The sequence below is a fragment of the Emydura macquarii genome, unplaced genomic scaffold (genome assembly GCF_026122565.2).
Source record: "Emydura macquarii macquarii isolate MOO-44397 ecotype Brisbane River unplaced genomic scaffold, CSIRO-AGI_Emac_v2 contig_369, whole genome shotgun sequence".
In the NCBI taxonomy this organism is placed as follows: Eukaryota; Metazoa; Chordata; order Testudines; family Chelidae; genus Emydura; species Emydura macquarii.
This window is the reverse complement of record NW_027130506.1, coordinates 1492653-1518562: the sequence shown is the minus strand read 5'-3', so window position 1 is coordinate 1518562 and position 25910 is coordinate 1492653. Positions and strand designations below refer to the sequence as shown.

General features: G+C 38.3%; 1 protein-coding gene across 1 annotated transcript in view; it reads left to right on the top strand.

Annotated features, from left to right (window-relative positions):
* EIF3H (eukaryotic translation initiation factor 3 subunit H) overlaps window positions 1-25910 on the top strand; it is a 130894-nt gene that overhangs the window by 86474 nt on the left and 18510 nt on the right. The window contains exons 3-5 of the mRNA XM_067530152.1: window positions 21232-21399; window positions 22888-22987; window positions 24645-24794. Coding sequence (XP_067386253.1) covers window positions 21232-21399; window positions 22888-22987; window positions 24645-24794 — 418 coding nt within the window. The remainder of the gene's footprint in view (window positions 1-21231; window positions 21400-22887; window positions 22988-24644; window positions 24795-25910) is intronic.

Genomic DNA, 25910 nt, shown 5'->3' with positions numbered 1-25910 from the left:
GCTGCAGCCCCTCCATAATGCTCCTCCACCTAGGGCTGCACTGCCCTGCCCCGCCCCTCCCCTCCCTCCCTCATCTCCAAGAGGTCTCGGAGGAGAATGGCCAGGCTGCAGTACGTGCTCGCCTCCGCCCCAGTGGAGGTGAGCAGAAAGCTGTGGCTGCCCCGCTGACAGCTGGCCAGCAAGCAACCACACTACCCCTTGAGACTGTGAATGAACACTTCCCCCTTCACCCATGATTTGAATGTTCATAAATAAAAGTTTGCATCATTTCAACACGTTTCTTTATTAAATCATATGTTGTCCTGGAGGGATTTGGAGGGTACAGATATCGATTTAGGGGGGATGTTTAGCAAAGACAAACAACATACAGGAACATAAATCAGTCCTGCATCTCATTGCAGAACCTGGTTTTCAAAGCTTCCCTAATGCAAAGCGCTCCGCAGTTAGTTCTCAGCGTACTGCTGGCATCGGGCTCCTCATAACTGCGGCCAGTCTTTCTGCCTCCACAGCCCAACCCTGGGGGAACCTCTCACCCTTCGCTTCACACACATTAAGAAGAACACAGCACGCAGATATCACCGAAGGGAGGTTCTTTTCACTCATGTCCAGCCTAGTGAGGCGTCTTCTCCATCTACCCTTTAAATGCCCAAAGGCACATTCTACAACCATTCTGCAAGTGCTTAGCCTGTTATTAAAACACTCCTTGTTGCTGTCAAGGTGCCCCAGTGTACAGCTTAATTAGCCAAGGGAGCAAGGGGTAAGCAGGATCCCCCAGGATCACTATGGGCATTTCCACACCCCTGATGTGAATTTTCTGGTCGTGGGAAAAAGTGCTTGCCTGCACATTAGAGAACAGTCCCGAAATACGAGTGTAATGCACCTTCCCAGACCACCCCACATAGATGTTGGTGAAATGACCCCGGTGAGCCACAAGTCCCTGGAGGACCATGGAAATGTACCCCTTGCAGTTTATGTACTCAGTTGCTAGGTGGGCAGGCGCTAAGATAGGGATGTGCATCTCATCAGTGGCCCCCCCGCAGTTTGGGAACCCCATCATGGCAAACCCGGCCACTATGTCCTGCACATTTCCCAAAGTCACTATCCTTCGTAGCAGAAGTCTATTTATGGCACTCCACACATGAATCATGGCGGTGCCCACTGTAGATTTACCGACTCCGAATTGATTCCCAACCGAGCGGTAACAGTCAGGGGTTGCTAGCTTCCACAGAGCGATGGTGATTCTCTTCTCCACTGTCATAGCTTGTCTCAAGCGAGTGTTCACGCTCTTCAGGGATGGGGCCAGCTCCGAGCACAGTTGCCTTTCGCATACGAAAGTTTTGCAGCCACATCCCACAGCTGCATAACGATACGGTCCCACCAGTCTGTGCTTTTTTCCTGGGACCAGAACCGGCGCTCCACAGACTGCAGATGATGCGTTACAGTCTGCAGCAATTGGGAATTGTAGTGCTCGATGGCTTGTAGCAGGGCAGCCTCAGTGGCATTGCTGTTACCTGCGCTTCAGCTTCTTGCTCTACTTCAAAAATACTCAATAATAAGCCGCAATGTATTTGTGATGCACACAATAATAGTGCAGAGTTTAGCTGGCTCCATGTCTCCACAGCAGTGGTGCGCGCGCGGAGTAAAAAAATGGCATGAAAATAGTTTTCCTGTTTGTTTGGGGGAAGGAGAAAGGGGGAAAGAGCTTTGCATCATGGGATGATAACACTCGTCCCAACAGCCACTGCGGCTAGTTGCACTGTGGGATAGCAACCCACAGTGCACTGCTTTGAAAGTCAAAATAAGCGTGGTGAGTGTGGACACACAAGACCTGCGCAGACAGCATGGTGTTACACACTGCTGCAACTTCCAAAAATCGACAGGTGAAAGTCTACTTTAAGTAAGTCAACTTCACTCGGCAATGTAGACATACCCAGAGAAGCAACAGAGGAGGAAAGAAAGGACACAGCACTTTAGCCAACAACTATGTCTCCTCCAAGATTACATCTGTCACCTCTGTGGGAAAATCTGCAGAGCACGAATTGGGCTCTTTAGCCACCTGAAAATCCAGCAATGGACCCTTTTGTGCAGACATTATCCTTGTATTGAGGATAGCTGACAAAGAGTGATTTAAAGTACATTTGCATTAAATGTTTACATTTGGTGGGAGGATGCCTAGAGTATTCATTCCCAAACAGACCTCAGAGAAAGTGGGAAAGAAGAGAGAAGAGGATCTTTTGGTAGCTCCTGCTTTTCTTAGTTGTCCTCATTCTTCTTTCTGATCATTTTGTTGATGTGTGTCTTTGTTCAGGGGTATTACTAAACAGACCCTTTAAGAAAACAGTCATAATTAAGAAATATACATTTTATTTTTATTAAGCACTGATAATCTGATCAGTGTTGTACAAAACACAGTGGGAGAAGGGGGTCCCTGCCTCTATGAACCAACAATACAGATGTAGAAACATAGGTTTATAATTGCCATGCCAGATTAGGTGAATAGACCACATAGTCGAGGACCCTTATCTCTGACAGTTGCTAGTACCAGATGCTTCAGAGGAAGAAGCAAGAAGCAGACAATTAAGCAATAAGATGTCTGTAGGGAAAGTTTCTTCCTAACCTTGTTAGCTAATAGTTGGCTTATGCTCTGAAGCATGAGGATATATATTTCATGATTTTTTTTAAATTGCAACAGTGAATAGTCTTCTTATCCATGTAAATAGATTATGGAAATTATTTGTTCTCAATAATGTCTTGTGCTATGCGTTCCACAGATTAACAATATTTTAAAAAAAAATCTTTTTGTCAGTTAATTTATTGTAATTTAATTTTCTCTTGTATTGAGAGAAGGTAAATAGAAGTGCCCGATTTATCTTCTTTCACACTTTTATTTACATTTGTCGTTCCCCTTCTGATTTGTTTTCATTCTAAACTAAATAAATTCCATCTTTTAAACTGCTTTTTCAAATGGAACCTTTTCCATGTGTCTGTCTTCTAGCACTGGACTGTTTCTTTGCCGTATCTTTATAGGGACTGGAATTTGATCATATTGTGAGAAAGTCCCACTGATATATCCCTCCTCTCCCCCACCCTCCTACCTTATGTAGGCATAATAACCTCAGTTTATTCTATCACTTTTCTATACATCCTACCATATTTGCTTTTTATGACTGCCACAGTACATAGAGCAGATGTTTCTGTTGACCTTTCCAGTGAGGCCAAGTCTCTCCTGAGTGGTCTAGTAATGTGTGAAGGTAATCCAAATTACTCTTGTAATTTTCATTTTGTCAACAATTAATTTATTTTCTTTTATGCTTCCCACTCACCTCTCTTTGTTAGGTCCCTCTGAATTTCATTAGTCATCTCAAATTCTTACCTATATTTTGTGTTGCCAGCATATTTTGCCACATCACTATTCAAATCCTTTATGCTATCTTCTTTATATATTTAGCTCTCATAACGCTTCATCTGATCTCAGTGCTTTTCAAAGGAACCCCTTGAATAGATACTCTTCTTATATGTTTGGAAAGTATCTACAACTTGTGGCAACTATTGTAATATATATTTATTGGACACCAGTTCTGTTATAGAACCTTGGGGCATCCTACTTACAAACGTTTTGCAATTCTGAAATTTGACCACTTATTTCTACCTTCTTTTTTTGTTTGTTTGTTTTAGCCAGGTTCTAGTCTGAGCATACTTTACTTATCATCTTGTCACTACTTAATTTCCATAATACCCTCTTTTTTCAGGGGCTTTGTCAAAGACTTTTTGCAAACTCAAACTGACACCTATTTTTCTTCTAGCTATTATTTTATTGGCATATTTGAAGGCTGAGGAATTCAGATAGGCATTCTCCTCTCGCATAGCTGCCAAGTTTTGTGCGCCTACCTGTACTGTTTTATGCAGATTACTTAGTGACAGTATTTGCATATCTGCAACTAATTTGCCTGTAACCACACACTTGATCTTTTCACAAGTTGTGTAATTTTAGTGCTGGTGCAGCCCTGCTAAATGAATCCTTATATTTATCTACAGAGCAGCATCAGGGCTAGCTTCCCTCAAATGTTGCCATAGGAAGATTGCTCCAACTCTTATCTGGTGGGGAGGAAGGGGAAATAGGACTTGTTCGAGGGGTACTGGGTAGTTCAGTCTCCTGTCCTTCAAGTTCTTGACACCTCTGCTGATTCTGCATTGATGATATGGAGTTGGAATTGAGACCTACCAAACACCCATTGAGGGAGAACAACTTTTAGTTCCTACTGAATTAGACTGGATTCATACTGGTGACCTACAAGCGAAAGCACAATAGCAAAGTCCTGAGGCATCCAGTCCCTTTGTAACTGGTAATATTATACCTTCAGTATTGAAACTTGCATTTGGCAAAGATATGTTTATTAAATAAGTTAGGTTTTGACTTTGTGGAGCTTGCCAGTCAGGTCTTCAACTCCCTGCATCCCCAAGCATCATATCCCACATACCACTCTGCCAAATCCTCTCATGTACTCCACCTAGAAGGAACAGCTCCCAGTAACCAAAATTTTATAAACACTAAAAGTACGGTAAAATACTAACAACATCAAATTTCACCTCAAAATATATTTCGCAAACAACTGTTAGGGATGTTCTAGGTTTACTTGGTCCTGCCTCACCTCATGTGGCTGGATTTGATGATTTCTTGAAGTCCCTTCCAGCCTGACATTTCTGTGGTTCTGTGTCTGTCCCCTACAATGCATAGCATTTTACCATGCAGGAGTGTGACGACAGACTTGCGAAATGTGTGACATTGGCCAGGTCTGCTTTATAAAAGCTGATATGTCCCTGAGATATTGTGTTAATCTAGGTGTTTTATAATTATCTCAATTATTGCTTTTATTATGCATTGCCCTGGACTTGGGGGAAGACATGGGTTAGTATAGAACCTTAGAGTTATTTAATTGGTGATTAACAGTATTTGGATAGAACAACACTGGTAGGTTTTGTAGACTAAATGTTTTCCTTCATTAAAAACAAAGGACAGCTAGCCTTGCACACCTGTGATCCTGTTTTCCTTGGTAACCACTAGGAAAGTATTTGTATCTTCCTGTGTGTGAATAATGCCTCCTCCCTGATGGAAGTAAGTTCTAGGTGAAAGGCTGAAGGCATATTTCTGCTTCTCCTAGTGTAATTAACACTCTTGAGAGAAGGAAGCTTGAGCAGTTTTGGTTCAAAAGTAAGTGTGGGATTAAAGTATGCCACCACATTGATTTGCTGTCCGGCTGAAAAGCAGAGAATAGGCTGCCTCCTGATTTTAGCCCAAGAAATAATCTATACTGATGACTCATTTAATGCATCTTAATTTATAATAAAAAAAAAAATCCCCAAAAAGTCTACCGTCCCCCCCCCCCCCCCCCCCAATACAATACTATTTTTATGTGTTTTACTACTTTGAGACCACATTTGCAAACTTGAAACATAAGGCCAGTGTGAGAGAGTCTTCCAAACAGACATACGTGTGCACATAACTGTTTTTCTGATGGTTTAATGTATTATGTCATGCTAAAATAAGATGTATGTTTTGGCTATTCAAAAAAAATCCATTAGGGATATCCTTATATAAGGATTTTCATAGTACAGAACTTTGAGAATAACACAAGTTTTTTCCTTTTAAGAAAAAAACCCCAAAAAAACCCTATGCAATTGATGGCTTTATAAAACAGCAAAATCTGCCATTTTCTGTAAAATGTAATGTGGTATGAAAGAATTGTCAGCTTTCTCCGCTTTCTACAAAAGTGATTAATAATCTGAGACTGATTCAGTTTTATTGACTGTGATGTATGGCACAGGGCATTTAACATGCAGATGGCTAGATCTTTTCCATTTCAATATTCCTGTTGTTCTGGCTATGTTGTGCTTTTAAATTGTAAAAATGTGAAAAATCAATAAAAAAAAACCCTTTGAAAATGACACTTAGTACATTAATGTTTTTTAAATATTTCCAGAAAAATAGTTTCCAGATAATTTAATAAGCATATAAAATAATTTAGTTATATCCATTCCTAGACTGATTGATATTCATGTGGGAAAGGAATTAAGGCTTTTACCGCACCTTGTTTTATCGTATTGTACATTTAATTGAAATATTTTGTAATTTACAGCATTATAGGAAGACTCGTGCCTTGTGGATAGTGGATAAATGACTGGCTTTATTGACGTGTAATTTAAGTAACGAATTTAGCATCCTCTTTTTATAAAAACATTGCCAAACTTGAACAAGCAAAACTAAAATCAATGCCCAGTAGATATGCAGAAATGACAAAATTCACCCAACATGGGAATTTAAAAGGAGGCAACTGAATCAGATATGAGACTGTTGTAGTAGGCAGTTAGGCCCTTAGGTCGTGGTTGAATTGGTTCTTTTCATGCTATCATAGCATGTTATATCCTAGTTTATGTGGCTATATACGTTACAAGACAAGTAGAGGTGCCATCATGTTTTATTCATTGTGTAAATGAGGGCTCTGTTGGATTTTGGGCAGGGTGGAGAAAAACTGAACTTTTAAAATTTTAATTTATATAAGATTTTCTTTTTAAACATAAACCTTTTTAAAAATCAAATCTGAATTTAATACAAAATCTGTTAGGACCTAAACTTACTATATTCTCTTAAACATTTACATAAAAAATAAATATGCTGAATCCATGAGACTCTTAACAGAAACTTTAATTAAAAAGGCTGCTTTTCGGTATGAAAAAATAATCAGGAGAAAAAACATCTAACTTTAGAGGTCAAGCTTTATAAATATTGTACAATATGTCAATCTAAGTAACTTAGGAGACTGCATCATTTTGAAGAGACTTAGGTAAGTAGGAACTTAAGCTCCAGTCACTTTCACTTAGGCATACTTGAAATTTTCCAGGCTCAGATGAAGCAATCAGTTTAATTTCCTAACTACAGTTAATCTTTCTGTTTTAATAAATTATTTACTTGTAAATATGAAACATCTTCTGAGAAGAGAAGTTTGTTTCAAACTTCAAAACAGAAGTTTCAAAACACTTAAAATTTATTTTTATTAAAGAAAACCTTTATATGCTGTTTTGTTTGTTTAATTAAATTCTAGTTACCATCACGGCAGCTTGCCCAAATCATGAGCAAAAAGTGAATTATCTAGTCAATACAGTATATATCATTTACCATTTTCTCACATACTAAGAATCTGAAAATATTAGTGGTACCAAACCCTGTCATAACAAATGCAAAACCTGAAGCCGTATCTCACTATTACACAATCATTTACCCCCACTCAATTTTCAAGATCCATGGGTCATATACTTGCCTATTACAACATGTGGCGTACCTCATTCAGTGCATCATCTTCCCCAGCAACTATGAGTAAAATTAGACAATCACTATGCTCTTGAATGAACTCTCAGAAAAATAAGACAAACGCTATATTGCCGATGGACGAACACTTTTTGCAAAACCATCACTCCACATCTGGCCTCAGTCTTTGTCCTCAAAGGAAACCTGGACAGCACCTTCAAAAGACAAGTCTAAGCGTAAATTCATAACTCCACTAGACACCAAAATAATGGACTCAGTAGAAGTACTGGTTTTATGTCTGTTTACAACAGTCTGTAAGCTCAACCCAGGCTACATCTACACGAGAAGTTCTACAACGGCACAGCTGCAGCATTTCTGATGAAGATGTTCTAAGCTAGTGCGTCTCAACCAGGGGTACATGTACCCCTGGAAGTATGCAATGGACTTCCAGTTGGTACATCAACTCATCTAGATATTTGCATAGTTTTACAACAGGCTACAGAAAAAGCACTAGCGAAGTCAGTACAAACTAAAATTTAATACGGGCAATGAATGACTTGTTTATACTGCTCTATATGCTATACACTGAAATGTAAGTACAATATTTATATTCCAATTGTTTTATTTTAAAATTATATGCTAAAAATGAGAAAAAAATACTATTTTTCAGTAATAGCATGCTATGACTCTTTTGTATTTTTATGTCTGATTTTGTAAACAAGTAGTTTTTAAGTGAAGTGAAACTTGGAGGTACACAGGACAAATCATTCTCCTAAAAGCTGTACAGTAGTCTGGAAAGGTGGAGGGCCACTGCTCTAAGCTGATGGGAGAGAGCTCTCCTGTCGCCTTAGTTAGTTTACCTCCCACAAGACATGATAGCTAAGTTGAAGGGAGACGCTCTCCTGCCAACATAGCACTTAAGTTGGTATAGCTTAAAGGATGTGGATTATAAACCTCTAAGCGATGTAAGTTATACTGAAGTAAGTTCTAGTGTAGACAAGGTCCCACTAAGGCTATGTCTACCCTACCGCTTTTGCCGGTATAACTTATGTCATTCAGGGGTGTGAAAAAACATACCCTGAGCAATGTAAGTTCCACTGACAGAAGGGCGGGAGCGCTTTCTCCCATCAGCATTGAGCGGCTACATGAGAGATCTTAAAGCAGTGCAGCTGCATCCGTACAGCTGTTCTACTGTAAGCTCTCTAATGTAGACATGATCTAAGTCGCCTTCATTCTATGATTGCAGAAGTGTTAATTGCTCACTTAATTTAGAACGGTGTCTTGCAGCATGTGTTAACTTCTTATGCTTAACAATCTGTTCCAACTCTATTTAGCTATGTCACTCTGATTACCTTGCCCAGACCTGAAGAAGACCTCTGTGTAAGTTCAATAGCTTGTCTGTTTCACCAACAGAATTTGGTTCAATGAAAGTTATTACTTCACCCACCTCTTGTCTCTGATGCTGGGACCAACACAGCTACAACAGTACTGCAAGTTATATAGTTGCTTAAATAAATGTATATAGCTAATGTACTCTTTGAGAGAGCAAAAAGATGTACCAAATCTAGTGTAAAAGCTCTGTTGAGTTGTAAATTAGCATGTTTTAATGGTTAAATCAGCCAGTGAGAATGCACCTTTCTTTAGAAAATAATTGAAGTGCAAATGGAAAAGTTGATTAAAATGGATGATTTTTAAATTGAGGCTTTCCACTTGATTTAAATAGCATTGATGTAAATCAGTCCACCCTGTTCTGGGATTGGCAGGAATGTATTCTTAATAGAAAACATGTCTGACATTTTCTTGATTCTTCATTGGGCACTCTATTATATTAGGAAATGGGATACCATCTTCTACGTCTTTTACAAGGAGAAGCTAAATTAAATAAATTGCCGGCATGGCAGTTTTAGTAGTAGTCATTTACTGCTACCATGAACAAGTTATGATGACAACCTATTTTTATTGGTGAAGATCTTAATATTATATGTCAAATCATCTATAACCAAACTTTAAAAAAATGTAGCAAGCCAAACAATTATTAAATAATAACACTAGATATGGATAGTACTTACCTGCTCCCTAGGAGTTGAGGATTAATTGGTTAATATTTGTAAGGGGCTCTGAACATGTAAAGATCTAGGTAAATGGCAAGTAAAATTATTTAAAATATTTGACAGAAAATCAAAGCTGAAAAGACTGAAAACTGTTGCTAACATCTGTTTACAGTTACTTGAAGATGAAGAAATAGCGATATTTTAATTCACCTGCTGATAATTTTAACTTCCAAATGTGACTTAAAATGGACACCTGGATTTTCACAGCCTTAAAAGACTTTAAAAGGGCCCAAAATGCTGCAGTAACAATTCTCTGGGTTAGTATTTATAGACTCAGAGACTTTAAAGCCAGAAGGCACCATCATGATCATCTAGACTGACCTCCTGCACATTGCAGGCAACAGAACCTCACTCACCCATAACCTCTGGCTGAGTTACAGAAGTCCTCAAATCATGATTTGAAGACTTCAAGTTACAGAGAATCATGCATTGACTCTATGAACCAGCAAGTGACCAGTGCCCCAGTGAAACCCACCCAAGACCTCTGCCAATCTGACATGGTGGAAAATTCCTTCCCAACCCCAAATATGGTGTTGAGTTAGATCCTGAGCATGTGTGCGTGACTCATCAGCCAGACACTAGAAAGAGAACTCACTGTAGTTACTCAGAACCTTCCCATCAAGTGTCTCATATCCAGCCATTGAAGATATTTGCTACTGCAGTTGCATGTGGGCCACATGTTATTGTAGGCAATGTTTTGTAGAATACCTTAGCATACTTTTAAGTCTAGTTTCACAATAACTGGTCTTTATAGCTTAACTGTCTTTATATCAACTATTTGTACAGCATTAACTTGGAAAACTGACATTGGTAAGGTACTTGTCTAAGCACCACTTTCAGGTTGTTTTGGGGCCTGGACTTGTTCCTGTTTGAAGTCAGTGGCAAAGCGCCCATTGACTGCAGTCAAGAAGAATCAGGTGCTTTATAAGATGGTGGTGGCATTTGTTTAGCTTTTTCCACAACTTGTTTGAACCTTAACTCTTGTAGTAAACAATTGATGTATTTGATTATCTTCTAACCCAATGTTATACTTCCAAACAAGTTTCTCATTTTTGTTACTAACTGTATTGTTCAGCACTGAGCTAGTGTTTGTGACAACTTCTCTAATAGTTAACTATTTTCCCTATGTAAAACTCATTGAGAATTGCTGAACACTAGTCAACATAAAAATGAAATCACTGTATAATTAATAGCCACTTTGGGTTTTTCCCCTTCATGTTTTTTTGGGCCTGGGAAAATGGGGTGGTAATTACAGTTTGAATAACTATAAAACTCTAAAACTTAGCAAAAACATAGTAACATAATACATTTTAGCTTCTGTAATATTCAAGGAATCCAGAGTCTGTTCATAGAAGACAATGAAGCTTATTCCCAGAAGAGCAGTATTGATGGTACCATAAAGTAGTACAATGCTACCTCATTGCAAGTTAGTTCTTTAAGTTTCTTTAGGTTTGTGTGCCGCCCTCCCCCCAGTCACCCGCCCCATAACCTCTTTAATGAAAATGCAGTCAGGCAAATTTTGCTTTCTATATTGCATACACTTAACCATTGGAATAGATAGTTTGTTAGAATTCAGCCTTTGAATCATTGTACATATGCATTCTACCCTTGGTTTGTGCGTGTCCTGCACACAATTGTCAGAAAATTTCTCCTCATTGGTACCCATCAGGGCGGCTTGAGCACCTTCTGCTGCCGCTTGCCACTGAATGCCAGTATAAAGGGCCCAGTTACCCATACCCTCAGTTCCTTCTTTCCACCTGTGATTATCATTGGAATTGCTTGCCTTGTCTTGCCTTAGTGAGTGCTCTGTATGTTCATTGTAAATTGATTGAAGACAGCTTTCTAGATTTTTAGTGTTAGTACTTAATTAATAGTATAGATAGTGTGTGGATTCTTTTTTGGTCCCTGGTTTGGGACTTTCACTGTTATTTGGTACAGAGGGATGCCTTGGTCATTGGCTTCAAGACCTACGTCTCTTGCTTTAGGCCGATGCGACCCCCTCTCAATCTGTTTGAAATGTTTAGGGGAAGTTCATATTTAGGTTCATTGTCAAATCTGCAAAGCCTTACGCCTCGAACAAGAAAAGATGGAGAAGCCAGGCTAAAGCTTTTACTCATATATGTAACTTATCATTTAAATCAACTTCTGTACCAGTTGGGGGATAACTAATGTGACACCAATTTTTAAAAAAGGCTCCAGATGCAATTTTGGCAATTACATGCCGGTAAGTCTAATTTCAATACCAGGCAAATTGGTTGAAACTGTAGTAAAGAACAGAATTATCAGAGGTACAGATGAACACAATTTGTTGAAGGAAGAGTCAACATGGCTTTGTAAAGGGAATTCATGCCTCATCAGTCTACTAGAATTCTTTGAGGGGGGTAAACAAACATGGAGAAAGGTGATCTAGTGGATATAGTGTATTTGGGCTTTCAGAGAGCCTTTGACAAGGTCCCCTACTAGAGGCTCTTAAGCAAAGTAAGCAATGATGGATAAGAGTGAAAATCTTCTCATGAATCAGTAACTGGTTAAAAGACGAGACAAAGGGTAGAAATAAATGGTCAGTTTTCAGAATGGAAAAAGGTAAATAGCGGTGTCCCCCAGGGATCTGTAGTGGGAGCTGTGCTGTTCAATATAGTCATAAACGATCTGGAAAAAGGGATAAACCATGAGGTGGCAAAATTTGCGGATGATACAAAATTATTCAAGATAGTTAATCCCAAAGCAGACTGTGAAGAGTTACAAATGGATCTCACAAAACTGGGTGAGTGGGCAACAAAATGGCAGATTAAATTGAGTGTTGATAAATGCAAAGTAATGCACATTGGAAAATATAATGCCAACTATACGTACAAAACGAGGTGATCTAAATTAGCTGTGACCACTCAAGAAAGGGATCTTGGAGTCATTGTGGATAGTTCTCTGAAAACATCTGCTCACTGTGCAGTGGCAGCCAAAAAAGCGTACAATGTTAGGAACCATTAGGAAAGGAATCAATAATAAGACAGAAAATATCATAATGCCTCTTTGTACATTCATGGTACACTCACACTTTGAATACTGCTTGCAGTTCTGGTCATCCCATCTCAAAAATATATATATTAAAAATGGAAAAGGTAAAGAGAAGGGCAGCAAAAATGGTTAGGGGTATGGAACAGTTTCCATATAAGGAGAGATTCAAAAGACTGGGACTGTTCAGCTTGGAAAAAAGATGACAAGAGGGAAATATGATAGAAGTATATAAAATCATGAATGGTGTGGAGAAGGTGAATAGGGAAGTGTTATTTACATCTGCACATAATACAAGAACTAGGGGTCACCCAAATTAATAGGCAGAAGTTTAAAACACACTAAAGGAAGTACTACTTCACACAATGAACAGTCAACCTGTGGAACTCATTGCCAAGGGATGTTGAGAACGCCAGAATAATGGGATTCAGAAAAGAATTGGATAAGTTCATGGAGGATAGGTCCATCAATGGCTGTTGGCCAAGTTGATCAAGGATGGTACCCCATCCTCTGGATGTCCCTAACCTCTGATTGTCAGAAGCTGGAAGTGGACAACAGGTGATGGATCACTCAGTGATTGCCCGTTCTGTTCATTGCCTCTGAAGCACCTGGCAGTATTTTTCGGGCTTAACTATTCTGAGTAATTTTGTATCATCTGCAAAGTTTTGCCACCTCAATGTTTATTCTTTTTTCCTAGATTATAATATATAATGTACATAAATTCTGCTTACTCACCAGGCACTGTCTGTTCCTTAGCCCAGTATTAGGCCTGGTAGTGAGCAGCAAGATATGGTTCAGGAGGACTCTGCTGGAGGAGGAGCAGCAGCCTCATCCTGTTCTTAAGAGAGAAGGAAGGAGGCAGTTTCCTTAGGGTGAATTTCACCTCTCCCAGATGACAGTAAGGCCCACCAAGAACTGCTAAAAGGGGTAGACTTAAGCCTGGGAATTCAGGTAGAGGAAGTTAAAGAACTCTCACACAGCCTTGTTGACATTTTGGCCATAACAGGCCCTTCAAGAGTGGCCTTACCTATTATACAGAGTAGGGGTTACAGATGTAGATCACCTCTTCCTCCTGGCTCTGCATCAATACCTTCTCCGTCTAGACACCAGGGATGCTAAACAGGCATTTTGATGGGATACTTAAGGATGCCAGGACACCAGATTTCATTTTCCCCATATTTGCAAACTGCCTTTCCCATTTCTTCTGGGCTTGGCCCAGGATTATTTCAGACTGCTGGGCATTAAGCACTGTGAAGTGGGGTGTACCCTCCAGTTTGTTTCTACCCCATCACTCTTCTCGGGCCACTCTCAATCAACTCTTAATCCAGGAGGTTGTCTCTCTTTCAGATAGGAGCCATAGAAAAAGTTCTATGGTGTCTCAAAAGGAAGAGGTTCTATTCTTATTTCCTAATCCTGAAAGCAAAGGGATGTCTCAGACCAATTTAAGACCTGCACCCGCTCAACCAATATCTCAGAAAGATAAAATTTTGCATTGTCACAGTCACCCTGACTTACATTAACTCTCTCTGGATCCTGGAGACTGGTATGCTGCCATCAATTTCAGACACACATACTATAATGTGGCAATTTATCAAGGTCACAAAGTTTTCTCTGTTCATAGTAAAACAGTCTTACTACTAGTTCACCATGCTGCCTTTTGGCATGTCAACAGCTTCTCGGGTTTTCACAACAAGTATATTTATGGTAGCTGCTTTTCTTTGGAGACTAGGAGTACAGGTCCACCCTTGCCCTTGATAGCTAGTCATCCAGGTAAGTCCATGGCTCAGATTCTCTCCAGCGTTCAGCTCATCCAGTTAATCTTCAAAGCTCGAGGTCTACGCCTTGGTCCAAGACTTCTCAGTTGATGTCTCCTTTTGGATGGAGGTTCCATAAGCGATCATACCACATGTATTCTCACACCTTCCTTCTTTCTGAGTACTGTTTGTCAGTCACCCAATGTGGAATACATATAGGGACCAGCACTCGAAAGGGAAGTTAGTTACCCTTTGTAACTTGAATTCTTTGAGATGTGTGATCCTTATCTCTATTCCATTACCTTCCCTCCTTTTCCACTGCTTTGGATCTTTCTGATTCGCAAGAAGAGAAGGAACTGGAGAGGCAGTTGGTCTGCACCATCCTTTGAAGCCTAGATATGGAGCACAAGGACAGTGAGGGCTCAGGCATGGACCAACTGACACTATTTGTAGAATTCTCTGGTCTTAGTTGCATGGAGTGCATGCGTACACACAGTGGAATACAGATAGGGTCCACACATCTTGAAGAACAAGGGGTAACTAACTTTTCTTTTCAGTCCATCTCCCTGCAACTAGATAAAGTTGATGTTGGTGTGCATTTGCCAGAGTGACCTTTATCAGTTAGTGAAAAGTCCATGATAAAGTAGCCTTGTCTCAAATTTCAAAACGCCGCACATCACAATAGAATATACTGAATGCTGGCAAGCAGATTTAGTTGAGGATACAGTACATCTCAATTATTTATTGGGATATGATGCTATTTAGGGCATGTCTACAGTACAAAATTATGTTGACCTAAGTTATGTTGGCATTCAGCCACCGCAGTAAATAAATTGCTTCTGTGTGTCCACTCTATGCTCTTTGTGTCAGTAATGTGCATCCTCACCAGGAACACTTGTATGGACTGTACAGTCATTGTGGGGCATTGTGGGATGGCTTCTGAAAGCCTGTAACAGTTGATGTAAGCAACACTGTGTTTATACTGACATTGTGTCAACATAATTACATTGACATTGACTGTTTGCCTCATGGAGGTGGTGGTGTTAAGTCAGTGTTGTTGGAGCAGTTACATCAGTGGACGCGAAATTTTAGCATAGATACTTAGAGTTAGGTCAACGTAAGCTGCCCAATGTAGACCAAGACTTAGCAATCTCTCTCTCTCTCAAGATGAGGCAAGAGTTTATTTAAATTGAATGATTGTTTGCCTTTATTAAGGTCTGAATAATTGTAAAATTTATAATAAGACTTATAAAGGCATTAGTGGGTTTTAGTGCAAAATAAGTCTTTAATTTCAGGTTTTTCCATCAGTAGTATGTATGGGTTTCACACCAGTGAAAGTGTATGTTAATGAACATGAATGTAAATAAAAGTAGACTTACATTTTCAAAAGGGACCAGAGATTGTGTGCCCAACTTGAGACACTTTAAATATATCTGATTGTTGTGGAGGAGTGCTCAGGTTTGTAAGAGCTGTCAAATTGAACACTCAAAAATGGACACTCAAACTTGCTAGTCAGTTTGGAAAATTGAGGACTGTAATGTCTTGGTGACCATCAGATTAATTGTTCATCTTGTTCTCCAGGTGCTTAGATGTTATGGTGATAGGCACAGTATAGGACCCAGTATAGAGTAGAATAGAAAAATTCTCAAACTACCTTCAGTCATGATTTCATGTCAATTTTTACAATCAAAATGTTTCCCAGAAGTCTAGATTGTGCTTGGTGAAGTGTATCTCATCTGATAAGGATAATTATTGTTGTGGCTCTAAAGTTTTGTGACAAGTGCATTAACATATGAACTTCGAGTTTTGAAATTTTTTATTTAATATTTATAAAAAAGCTAGGAAGATTAAAATAAAATTCTGGTAGTAATTTGCACCATGCCTACACTATCACTTAGTTTCAGAATAACTTGAGTTAAATGTGCTGTTTTTCCATGAAAAATGTGATTTTAACAAGAATGTGCCAACCTTAATGGAGTACTGTAAAGAGATTGGGATAAAGATCTTTGCATTTTAAAATAACCATTTGGACTCTTAAAATAGAAAAGAGAGGCTACCAGACCCAATTTACTTGACCCATTCCTACCTTATTCTTAAGTGTAGTCATACATGACTTGAAGATATTTTGGGATACTTAGTATGGTTACAGCATGAGACTGGGAGTCAAGAGATCAAAATTCTGTTCTGAGCTTTGCCATTGATTCGCTGTACGAGCTTGGATAAATTACTTAACCTCTGTTTCCCAATCTGTAAAATGGAGATCATACTGACCTAATGAATATTGAATCGTAATAAATATTGTAAAGTACTTCTTGGATGAAAGGTGGTCTCGTGATGGAAAGGATTTATTTACAGTATTTTTTTGAAATTACCAAATTATTAAATTCTAGTTTAATCCTGCAAAAATACTTCTCTGTAATACTTTTTCCAATAGTTTGAGCTGTCGTTAACTTGGAGTCAAGGAATTAGTCTTCAACCACTAGCTCAGACAGAACCACTAGTCAATTTCAAGGACCTCACTGCAATGTCTTGCACTTTTCTCTTTTTATGTTCTAAGAAGTGTCCTTTATTGTTTGCTGTGTCTCAGTCAAAATGTGGCATGTAGGACTTTCCTACTTCCTTACAAAAATTGCTTTGTACGAACTTTAGAATAAGATGGATGTGTGAAAGGATGGAGAGAAGATAAATGTCTTTAGTTCCTGATCACTCAGCAAGAGCAGATTTTCAGTTGTTTGAAATTTTGCTCACTGAGAGTACCTCATGAGATACACATCTCATTTTTGTGAGGGTCCCAGCATATAATACTTCACTACAACACAAATAGAATAATGCCAAACAGTGACATGCCAAACACTTCATACTGACAAGGCTTCTTTAACCATTTACATTTCTTTAACAATATGGACGTTGTGTTTCAATGAAACAGGTAACTTAATCCAGTTGTCTGTGTCTGTACTTCCAGAAAGACAAATTTCAGCAGTCAGTTAACTCTTTTCTTCTAAAACTAATGTGGTTATAAGTAAAGGGTGTATTTGCAGTCTGATTTGGGAAGTAGGGGAACACCACCACACCCATTCACCCAAATAATCCGGTTCTAAAGTATGAACACCTGCCCAGTGCAGCTGAGTGACTTCCCCAGATTCTTAGCAGTTTTGAGGGCTAGCTGGCCCATGGTTAACTCAGTTAAGTGATGCTTTACAGAAGGGTGGAAACAATGTGAAGCAATAGTGATGATTATATCAGCACAAATGATTTGGGGGTTATTTATTCTGTAGTTGTGCAACCTGACAGCTTTGTTGGAGTCTTAGCTGCTGCTAAATGTTCAAATGTTCTTTTTTGCCTGTTCTTGGTAAAAAGTTACTGTTTCTTTCTGATGTGGACCTCTCCTCATAATTGATTTTTACTTCTGTGATCATTTTCTAGAGACAGAGTTGCTAACTATGGATGCCTTATCAATCCTTTGAGTCTTTTCTACCCAGCATACATGTTTCCTCCATTATTATTTATCTTAAAATAGTGAAATCAGGAAGTGGTGACTTGCAGGTGTTGACAGCTGTCAGTAGATACTTTTACTTCCCCTAAAACTGTGAAAGTAGGAAAACTGCATCTGTGTTGCCTCTCCATGATCCACTAAAGGCATCTACTTCAGGCTCCTAGCTGTCGCCACTCTTAGATGGAGACTCATGTCTCCCAAGGATATTGCAGGAAATTCCATATCTGTCATACCTATCTTTTGCTATTTACATCCCTCTTTTTAAAGCAGCACATTGTTGACTCTATTTCTAGAAAGGCAGAGTCTGAGAACTTCTCTTGGAAGCATTGTCCTTTCCACAAAATCACCAATTACCTCCGAGGTTTGCACCGAAGAGTATGGGACATCTTTACTCAAGCTTGTGAAGGACTAGGAAAGCTTTCTCCGTCTCTTCCCTCTGGACTTACCGAAAGTTAGAATTTGAAACTGAGACTAAGCCAGGCATGCAACATCATTTTATGTGGATTTGTTCAGGGGTACTCATGGTATTCGTCCCATGGTAATATAGCACTTCAAAGAGGCATGCTTTTTAAAATCCCAGATTTGACTTCTTTGAACAAAGAAAATTGTTCCTTCTTCCTTCAAGTCCTTAAGTTATTTTTGTGAAAAGTCATTTTTTCATTTCATTTGTCCAGAAAGTGGAGGAACCAACAATACTTTCATTCAAATCTTTCTCACGTTCCATTCAGATCTGATGATGGTTCCCTTCATTTAAGCAAAGCAGCCTTTTTTCCACATGTATACATTTTTTCTCTGTGTTTTCTGTCTAAGTCCTGCTTTAAACAAATAGTTCATCAGATTTTTATGTCAGTACTTTTTTACGTATGTACTTGTCTAGCAGTAGAATTTAAATTCTTGAGCAACCTCTTCAGTGTTTTGGAGGCATTAAGAGGGACTCAAAGCTTCTCTGGCAAGCCTGAATCAAGGGATGTATGGAAGCTTGCTTGCATCTTTTTCCTGACAGATGGAGTGCCTCCTATGGAGAATACCTGTTAAAGCACTAGATGACAGGAACAGCAGCTGCAGCGATATCCTTGAATTTGATTGGGGTTTCTGAATGTCTTTGCTAGTGGGTATTGTTTTAAAACTTATTATCTGATTAGCTCATGCCTGTACATTTACAGGAAAATATGCTATCAGTTTTTCTTCAAAGCACTGGGTCAAAATTGAGTTGTGTACCATGACCTGGAAAGAGGTAACATTTTTCAGCATTTCTTTAAAACCAATCAACTATTTGCTCAGTCTATGCCTATATTTTTGAGCAGTTACTGGCTCTTGTTTTACTTTGTTGTTTCTTTTGATGAACGTGTGCTTGCTACTCAGCTGTCACCATCATGTCATCTATGGTGGCATATTCTAGTCTCTGATTTGCATTGATACAGACCTTTTCAATGCACAATAAGCCATTTTTGAGGGGATTCACAGTTGATAGTCAGACTGTCTTTAGAACCTGGACATGCTGTTGGTACGTGTACAGGTGACATATTGGGTATGTCTACAGTGCAAACCTGCAGCAGAGAGTCTCAGCCCAGGTCTCAGCAGCGAGTCTCAACTGACTTAGGCTCGCGCTACAGGGCTAAAAATAGAAGAGTAGACGTTCAGGCTTAGGTTGAAGCCTGGGCTCTGAGACTCACCCCCATCATCTGGTTTCAGAGCCCATACTTGGGCATCTACACTTCTATTTTTAGTCCTGTGAGCCTGAGTCAGTTGACCCAAGCTCTGAGACTTGCTGCCATGGGGTTGTTCTTTTGCAGTGTAGAAAATACCTGTAAATTGCAAACTGTTCGGCACACAGACACTACAAATGTAAGGCAAATTGCCAAACATGCTCTTGATACAGTAGAAGTAAAGTGCCCACATATTCACCGATACAGTACTTACATCTTTTTGTGACATGAGAGAGAGAGAATACTGAGGTGTTAACATATATTTTAAATAATTACAAAGAGTGGGTATGATGGCTGATGAGCCTTTGGCCACAAGGTAACTATAAAAAGGCTTTGGTATTTACAGTTTGCTTGTTAACTCCTGATAAATGTCTGCTAATATCTTTAGAAAATATAGTTGTGTTTATTTCCCTCCTATAATGAACACAAATCTATGTCTGAAGACTTTGGAGTACGTTTTGAAAGTTATCCTCTATTCTTGCTAATTATGTAGCTTTTGGCTGTTATATTTTTGTGTGTTGCAGGCGGGTTTGTTGGTTTAAAAAAAAAAAATGAAACTGGAATAAACTGAACTTGGCAAGTTCCACAGCCTGCAAACATTTTTAAGAATTTGCCTATTTATTGACTATGAGAGTTGGTTCGTTTGATTATCTCAGTGAAATCCAAAACTGTTGATTTTAAATTGTTACTGTGCCTCGGGGCGGGTCTGCACTGGGAGTTTACACTGACATAACTGTCTCTCGGCAGGTGTTGAAAATTCACACCACCTGAAAGACATAGCTATGCCAACATAATGTAGATTGCCAACTCCCAATGTAGATAGTGCTAGGTCGACAGAAGAATTCTTCCATTAACCAAGTTTCCTTCTCTTGGGGAGGTGGATTATCTTTACCGATGGGAGAACCCCTTCTGTCAGCATAGGTAGAGTTACACTGATAGGCTACAGGGGTGCAGCTGCAGCAGTTTAAGTGTAGACAAACCCTCAGTGTAGACAAACCCTGTTCAAAATGCCTGAATTGTGATAAAATGATAATCCATTATACATTTTGTTGTAATTAGAAAGATAGATTGCACCATATTAAACATGTCTTTATATGATTGTATTTCATAAAGGCAGTCTGCTTAAATGAGACATTTAATGGAAACAATTTACTCATTGGCTACAATACAACACAGTTATTAGTATAAAAATCCTGACAAAATGGCTGTTTTCTCTATCTTCTTAAGTTAATGTACCATATATCCTAAAAAAGTGTCAAAAATTAAGGATTAATGCAAACAACTGACTGACTGTTGCAGTAGGTGACTCCAAATGGGGCACGGAATTACTGTGTGTATTCCTACAAATGTACAACTATTTGTCAGTATATTATCTCATATTTACATTCAAAATAAACTGCTTTTTCTTCTGGTTCTCATAAATCTGCTTTCTCATGTCATAGTTTTAAAAGTTGTCTTATAATGTTTGACAGTATTAAATAACCTAGTCACATTAATTTTACTCTTGAACAGAATGTTCCTGTTGAACAGAAATTTGTTTTTGCTAAATGAGACACAAAATATCAGATTTTTTTGTACATAAATGAGCAAGATAGTGAATGCAATAAACTATGTGATGGTTCATTGGTAAGCTTAGCAGTGAACTCCAAATGAGAAAAGTATTCTGATTAACCAAAATAGTTTTATTCTGACTTTGAGAAATTCTAAAACTGTCTGGGCTGAGTAGTAACTGAAATAAACCAATCTGATTTTATAGTTGTGAAAAATGTAATTTGCTTATATTTAGTTGTAGGTGCTTTCACGAAATAGTGCAAAATTTTTAGAGGTTATGCTTTAACATTCTTTTTATTTCATCTAGTTCAATACCAGATGGAAATGATGCGAAGTCTTCGACACGTAAACATTGATCATCTTCATGTTGGCTGGTACCAATCTACTTACTATGGCTCTTTTGTCACTCGTGCCCTCCTGGACTCCCAGTTCAGTTACCAACATGCAATTGAGGAGTCTGTAGTTCTCATTTACGGTTAGTATGAGGTTTCCTTTATTATTCTTTTCCCCTCTTAATATTATTACTACTATTTTTGTATTCTGTCTTTTGCCTGTAAGAGTAGCCTGGCAGGCCTTTTCAAGTAAATACCAACCCTGTGTCTATAGCAGCCTCAGCAGCAGCTAAGTCTAGACAGGGTTTCCTTCTTTCTGTTTATTTTTCTTGCTATCAGAGCCCTGATGTGTACGTTTTGGAATGCTGGAGTAGCTGCTTCATTTTTATTCCTCCATCTCCCCTCCCTCATTGAAGGGGCTGGTGGAACTAGACCAGATGTCTAAAAAACCTCGATTGCTAGAGTGTCTGGCTCTGTACGTGACTGACCAATCATAACACAAATTGCCAAATTTTTTTATACCTCTGACAGAAGCATACAAAACCTGGACTGTTTCTTAGCACAAAGATTTTTTTATTTTCTGCCTATTTAATAGTGTTTCCTCAAGCTCTCCAGACCAGATGTTCTGTGCTGTATCAGAACCGTAGGCAATTTAACAGCTTTATAGCCTCCCCCTCTCTGAACACTCTCAGTTTGCCATATCTGGCAGACTTGCATATAGTTTCCAGCTGAGAAGTAAATGTAACGTCCTGAGTATCTGTCAGAAAAAATACTAATGAATACGATCAATCTTATGAGCTGCCCCAAAATTGTTTCAGTATGTTAACAATTGGATTACAGTAAAGAACAAGTTGTTAAAGTATACTTATATTGGCTGGAAACATTGCATCATCAGACCTTGATGAATTTTCCAGTCTATTTTGGTTTTTATTTTATCACCGATTGCTAAAAGTTTGACTGTGTTAAATTTCAGACAACATGAATGTTAACAGTTTTTACTCTAATATTGGTATACCTTAGCCACTGTCATGCCGCAAATGTTAAACTTCTGTGTCCTAGGAATTTAACAGTTTGTTTAGAAAACATTCCCCTAAACTCAAGACAGTATGTCAAGATGAAGCTAATCTTTTTATGCATCAATTATATTTTTGTCCCAAGCAATTAGACCGCTTGCCTAATATAAATTAGCCTATCACAAATCCTAAATCTCACTTTGGTATTAAGTAATTATAGTTTAATAAATATTTTTATTTTACTACATAATATGTAGAGCTGCCTTTTTGTGAGGGGGAAACTTTGGGTTTCAGTGAGGCAGCCATCACATGTGAGTTGTTTGGGTACTTTATGCTAAGGAAAAAAAGTCAGGAATTAGTACTTTCACTTTTCTTAAATACTTAAGTACAAATAACTTTTTAAGTCCCTCTTATTGCATTAGATAAGTAAATAGATGCATTACATATAATTCAGTTGTATTTTATATCTCATTACAGCAGTTCTCGTCTGGGGACCACAGTCCCTGTTGTGCTGAATATTTTTCCTAAAACTTAAACCATCCAAAAGAAATATTCAAGTAGAGGAAGAATAATTTTAAATAATCTTTGTAATTGTCCTTCTCCCATCCTTTGTCTTAGATCCCATTAAGACTGCCCAAGGGTCTCTGTCGCTAAAGGCTTACAGACTGACTCCTAAACTGATGGAAGTTTGCAAAGAGAAAGATTTCTCTCCAGAAGCGTGAGTATTTTAAAAGAATCTTCATGCAGCCATCCTTTCTTTTTTTGGAGGGGGGGGGGGAAGGAGGAGGGGAACTGGTAGGGTGAAAGGAGATGTTTAACAAAACATTGTGGTGTGATGTCAATTTCTGTGGAAATCAGGTATGTAATTCCAGTGATGTGTGTGTACTCAAATGCTGTGGATGAGAAATGATGAAAATGTTGCTCTAAGCACTCCTACTGATGGTTTAGGGGAGCAACATTAACATATGTTTTAAAAGGATGTACGGCATTCTGTCACTCCAGCCATGAGGTGAATGTTGTGAAGACAGCTGCAACTGGGAACAGAGGTAGAAGTACATCAAGAGGTATAGAAAGGGAACAGATCTCTTAAGGCCTTGTCTACATGAGGGAAATTGGCCAGCATAGGTATTCTGGAATAACTATTCTACTATAACTATTCCAGACTAATCCTCTCCCCTCCCTTCCACCTGTGGCACTCTCTTCTGGAATAAAATAACTTTTATTCCAGAATATTTACTGTGCTTCCAAGCAGACATGTCTGTCTAGGATGCCTACCACAACGAGGGCTTTTAGCACTACTGCATTATCAATAATTTAAAAAAAAAAAAAAATCTCCTGGCTAAAAATAAAAAGAACTATAAAAATACAGCTCTCTTGAGACTGGCTAATCAAATAACAAATTTTACCATTTTTGTGGAGAGAAAATGTTTTGTGAATTGTGTTGTTTGATTGGTTAGAACAATGCTGCTTGTTTGACATGGCCATTGAGTAGCTACTTATGATAGATGCTGCTGTTAATGACATCCTCGAATTGTCTCAGTGCTCAGCATCAACAAAACAAATCCACGCAAAGTTTTCATTCAGAAAAACTAAACCATTTCACTGTTCAGTGTCTAAAGATAACGTTTCCACTAGTTTGCTTCTTAGTCTAAGAAATGAAAGTTAGTTTTAGTTTCCAGTCTGTTACATAGTACACATGTCCCCAAACTTATGTATTGTACCTTTATTTTTTGGTTTGATGAAAGGTATTGGTGTCTATTTTGTCTGTTTAAAAGTAAAAGTAAGGGTTGATAAATATAAGATAAAATGTTGTTTTAAAAAAAAGAAGAAAATTCTATTCTGATATTCTCACTAGAATTTAAATATATTTGATCATCCTCTTTTTAAGTATGTAAATCATTTAAAGGTATATGTTAAGCTACTGGAGAATGCAGCTTTCCATAGAAACATTAGTGTGTTTCATGTCACACAGTAATTGTGAATTTAGAATCTATTCCAGAGCTATGTGGTGACTAGTCACTTCTAGTTAAGAAAAACTGATGGTAATAAAAACAGCAAAATATTCTGGAGGGACAGAGTTAACCTTGCCATGATAGTCTTTTGCTGGATGTTTATTCTTGTAAATAACACATTAGAGATCAAAGCATTTTTGCTTTGTTTTTGAGGGCATTTTCACTTGGTTAGTTTTTACAAGGCTTATAAACATAAGATTTTTTCCATGCAAATGTTTCTTACCAAAGAGGCTTGAGTGTTGCTTGACAGTGGAGCTCTGGAAATCTAGGGCTCTAAGGAATTGACTGTTACTAGAACAAAAATCAAGACCACGAGGAGCAAAGTTACCAGTTGAATAAAAACTTCTTAAACTTGTTTCACAGATTAAAAAAAGCAAATGTTGCATTTGAGCACATGTTTGAAGAAGTGCCCATTATCATTAAGAATTCGTACCTGATCAATGTTATGCTTTGGGAGCTGGAAAAAAAATCAGCAGTAGCAGATAAACATGAATTGCTCAGTCTGGCTAGCAGGTAAGTACTTATTTAAAATATTGGATGTATCTTTATTCATGTTCCCAAATCGCACTTTAACATCATAGTGAAATCCCAGCCTTGTTACAATCAATGGGAGTTTTGCCATTGACTTTAATGGAGCCAAGATTTCACCCCTCCTTTTTCACCCCTGCTTTTGCTGAAGCAAAAACTAGATGGTAAAAACATAATGATTAAATTCAGGTGATAAATATTTACATACTTGATGTGTGCCCATGGTGCTTGAGCCAGGTAAACTTTGTAGTTAGTGTGTGTTTCTTCACTTTAAAGAGAATGATTTTGTAGGTTCTGCTGTTGCTCAGCACATAGGAAATTGTCCAAACAGATCTCAAAATAGAACAATATCTTTGGCTTCATTGCTTTGTCAAATAAAATACATGAATGATTTTATTAAAAAATAAAGTGTGTTTTCTGCTCAGCCAGTAATATTCAATTTAAAATGATAAATACTCCTCAACAAGAATATAGTGCTTGAAATGATATTTTAATTACAGTTGGCTTTACTAAGCCTGGTGCTGATGGCATCCATTTTGCTAAAAAGTAACATTAGGTTGCTGAGAGCTTGAGAGCCCAGTGTCAGTTGTTTCTTCTTATGTGGCATCGCCATTACTGAACATTTGCAACCATGGTAGCCCATTTCATGTGATCCTCTAGTAATCTCTTTGTGGAAGAATAGTCCTTTTAATCCACCCATGATACCATATGTCCATCCACAATCTTTTTCTGCCTTGTCGTCTTCTGCCATCAACTTTCCCTTCCAGTGCCTGCTGAACCTCTAATGTGCTCTGCAAATTGAATCTTTCTTGCAGAAGATCGCTAATTAGCATTTAATGAGTTCCAATAATCTCCAACACTTTTTTTGTTGGTTACATAGTCTATTCATATTTTTAAGAATTCTTCTAAACACTACAATTTGAAGGATTGCAGTTTCTTTATTATCAATTTGTTTGAATATCCATGTTTCATACCTGTAGTTTAACACTGAACAAATGTCAGTTTTTCAGAGTTGGAATTTAGTCTTCAGATTTATGTTCCTTCTCACCAGTGCTTATTCTTCCAGCATATCTTTTGTTCTTGCTATTCTGGTGCTGACTT